The 2,577-nt window shown below is 58.1% G+C and overlaps 1 protein-coding gene across 3 annotated transcripts in view; it reads left to right on the forward strand.

Moving 5' to 3' along the window:
- TULP1 (tubby like protein 1) overlaps window positions 1-2,577 on the forward strand; it is a 33,657-nt gene that overhangs the window by 23,354 nt on the left and 7,726 nt on the right. For 2 of the 3 annotated variants that reach the window (XM_017727191.1, XM_017727192.1), the window contains exons 3-6: window positions 22-105; window positions 551-596; window positions 2,038-2,155; window positions 2,271-2,420. In XM_017727191.1, coding sequence (XP_017582680.1) covers window positions 59-105; window positions 551-596; window positions 2,038-2,155; window positions 2,271-2,420 — 361 coding nt within the window. In that variant the 5' untranslated portion in view covers window positions 22-58. The other variant, XM_017727193.1, reaches the window with a different exon arrangement.

Genomic DNA, 2,577 nt, shown 5'->3' on the forward strand with positions numbered 1-2,577 from the left:
CGGGCGGTGGAGGCGTGGGCGGGACTGAGCCGGCCCGGCCGACGCAGTGCCGGGATCGATGCCGCTGCAGACGGAGATCCTGCGCGAGGTCTGGGCTGCCGACAGGTGAGTGCCGGCGGGCAGGGGGGGGGCTGAGGGATGCGTGATGTGCTGGATACCCCCAGCGGACTCCCCTCTCCTCCAGCGCTTTTTTTCCTCTCCTGTTTTCAATTTAAATGCAATTTAGTGAGCAGTTTTATCATAGTGGTTTTGCTTTGGGGGTTGGTGGGATGATGCTCATCGAGTTACAGAGAGGAAAAGTGTTTGTTAGAGGGGGATCCTCAAATTAAGCTTCTTGCTGTCCCCCTCGGCCAAGGCAGAGCCTCTCCTGTGCTCCCTGTTAGGAAGGATGATGTTGGACAAGCTCGACCCGGTCAAGATGGGGGAAATGTTTCTGGAGCCAAATGGAAGACTGACCTTTCCCCCTGTACCAAAAATCGGGGCAATCTCATGCCCCCAGGGTCTGTGGAGGGCTGAAAGCCCTCACCCTTTTGCTTTCTGTGCCCCACAGCCCCAGTGAGGAGCCGGGGAGCCCCCAGCAGCACAAGCCCAAACAGGTGAGAAAAAATCCTTCCCCTCCATCCCCTGCTGTGGTCTGTCCCCGAGGGCTGGGGACATCAGAGACCCTCAAACCCCGGAGTCCACACTGAGGCCGATTTGGGGCTGGTTGGGCTGCTCCATTGGGATACTGCAGCCTGTGAGGGCATGAGATTTTTAGGAATCCCCTCCAGAGCAAGTGAGTAGAGAAAATTCCACAGCCCTCCCTTCTTTGTGCATCCTTCTGAATCCCCCCCTCCATTACTTTGAAGCAGCCCATGAGGAGGGTTCCTAGTTCTTAAATAACACTTTAATTAAGCCCCTCAGTTAAGCTGTAAACTGTGACTCACTTTCCCCAGGCCACGACCCTGAAAGCCAGACCCCCCCCCCCCCCCTGTATTTCTGAACAGCCCCCAGGTGCCCCCCTGGCCTTGGAAGGGTTTCAGCAGCAATTTCATCCACCACCCAATTTAATTTTTAATCAGCAGCTCCTCCTTGAAGGGCTTTGTTAAGTAAGGGAGTGGTTGTCCACCCCGCAGCTGCTTAAGGGATTAGGGGGTGCAAAAGAGCTTTTCCGTGTGAGCTCATGACACAGAAGAAAGCAGCCAGTTCACAGCTTCACCATGGAGCCCCCACCTCCCCCTCCCCAAATTCACAGTCCTGGGATCCATCAGGATCCCACCTTTTGCAAAGCACCTTCACACACCACCCTGGAGCATGCAGGAGAAGCGAAACCCCTGCGAGGGGGAAGATGCTCTGTTGGGCAGTGGAAGCAGCCCTGGTGCACCTGGATTTGCTGAGATCACTTTCTGACAGCCTGAGCTGACACCCACTCCCCAAATACCTCCTGTCCAGAGCCAGGTGCTGACCCACATGCTCCATATTTGGTAAATCGGGGTTATTTATAGCCCCAGCTAACCGGGATTAGGTGTGCTGTGCCTAATCCTCCTGTTTCCCTGCTCCTGCTGACCTCCTTGCCATTGACAGGAACCTCTTGTGAGCGTGAGAGGAGATGGAGGTGAGCGGCCAGGCTGTCTGCCCGTCCCTATGTCCCTTGTCCCAGTTCAGGTACCCAGGGTGCCCAGCAGTGCCCAGAGTGGCTCCCAGCCAGGGTCCCTATGGCCACAGTGGGATTTGTTCCTCTATGCTGACACGGTGTCACAGCAGCACCATTGTCACATCTCTCATCTCTAGAGCTGTCCCAGGGCAGATGTTCTGTCTGTCTGCTAACAGTCGTTTCTGTTTTCCTCCCTCTGCCTTCCTCGGGGGCTGCCCATGGTAAGTCACTTGTTGGAAGGTGTGAGTGTGTCCCTGTTCCGGAGCGTGTCCCTTGTTCCCGTGTTGGGCCAGGGAAAAGCCCGGCTATATTTCTGAAAGGGACCCAGTGCTGTCTGAGCAGGGGTTGCCTGGTAAAGGTGTTTAAGGCTGGCATCACCTCTGCAGCACCATCCATGAGGGCAGAAGCTGAAGAAGAAGAGGCAGGAGCCTGGGCTGGAGCCCGAGGCCAAACCACGGCGGCCACGGGTGAAGAAGCCGAGCGAGGCGGGGGCTGCAGAGGAGCCCCCTGCCCCAGCACAGGGTGAGCACAGATCCCCCACAGCCCCCACGGAAATGGAGGGAAGTACCGGGCCCCCCCGTGGCCCCATCCTGCACCTGAGGCGCTCTCCATCGTGGGCATCTCTTGAAATGCACAGGGGTGAAGAAGGTGAGGAAGAAGAAGGAGGAGAAGGGGGAGGAGGAGAGCGACAAGGACCCCTCCTCCAAACTCACCAAGGAGCCTCGGAAGAAGAAGGAAAGCCCAGCTCCCCGCTCCCACGTGGCCAAGGGCCCCAAGAAGCCACAAGGTGCGGGGGCAACACCCACCCCTCTTCTGGCACTGGCTCCCCGCACCTCGCGTCCCCCTGCACCGTGTCCCGATAGCGCCGTCCGTGCTCCCAGTGTCCGCTGCGGCTCCGCTGCGCCTCTGCACATCCCCGGCACAGCTTTTTTTGGCTAAAACCC

The sequence above is a fragment of the Corvus brachyrhynchos genome, unplaced genomic scaffold (assembly GCF_000691975.1).
Source record: "Corvus brachyrhynchos isolate BGI_N302 unplaced genomic scaffold, ASM69197v1 scaffold72, whole genome shotgun sequence".
Taxonomy (NCBI): domain Eukaryota; kingdom Metazoa; phylum Chordata; class Aves; order Passeriformes; family Corvidae; genus Corvus; species Corvus brachyrhynchos.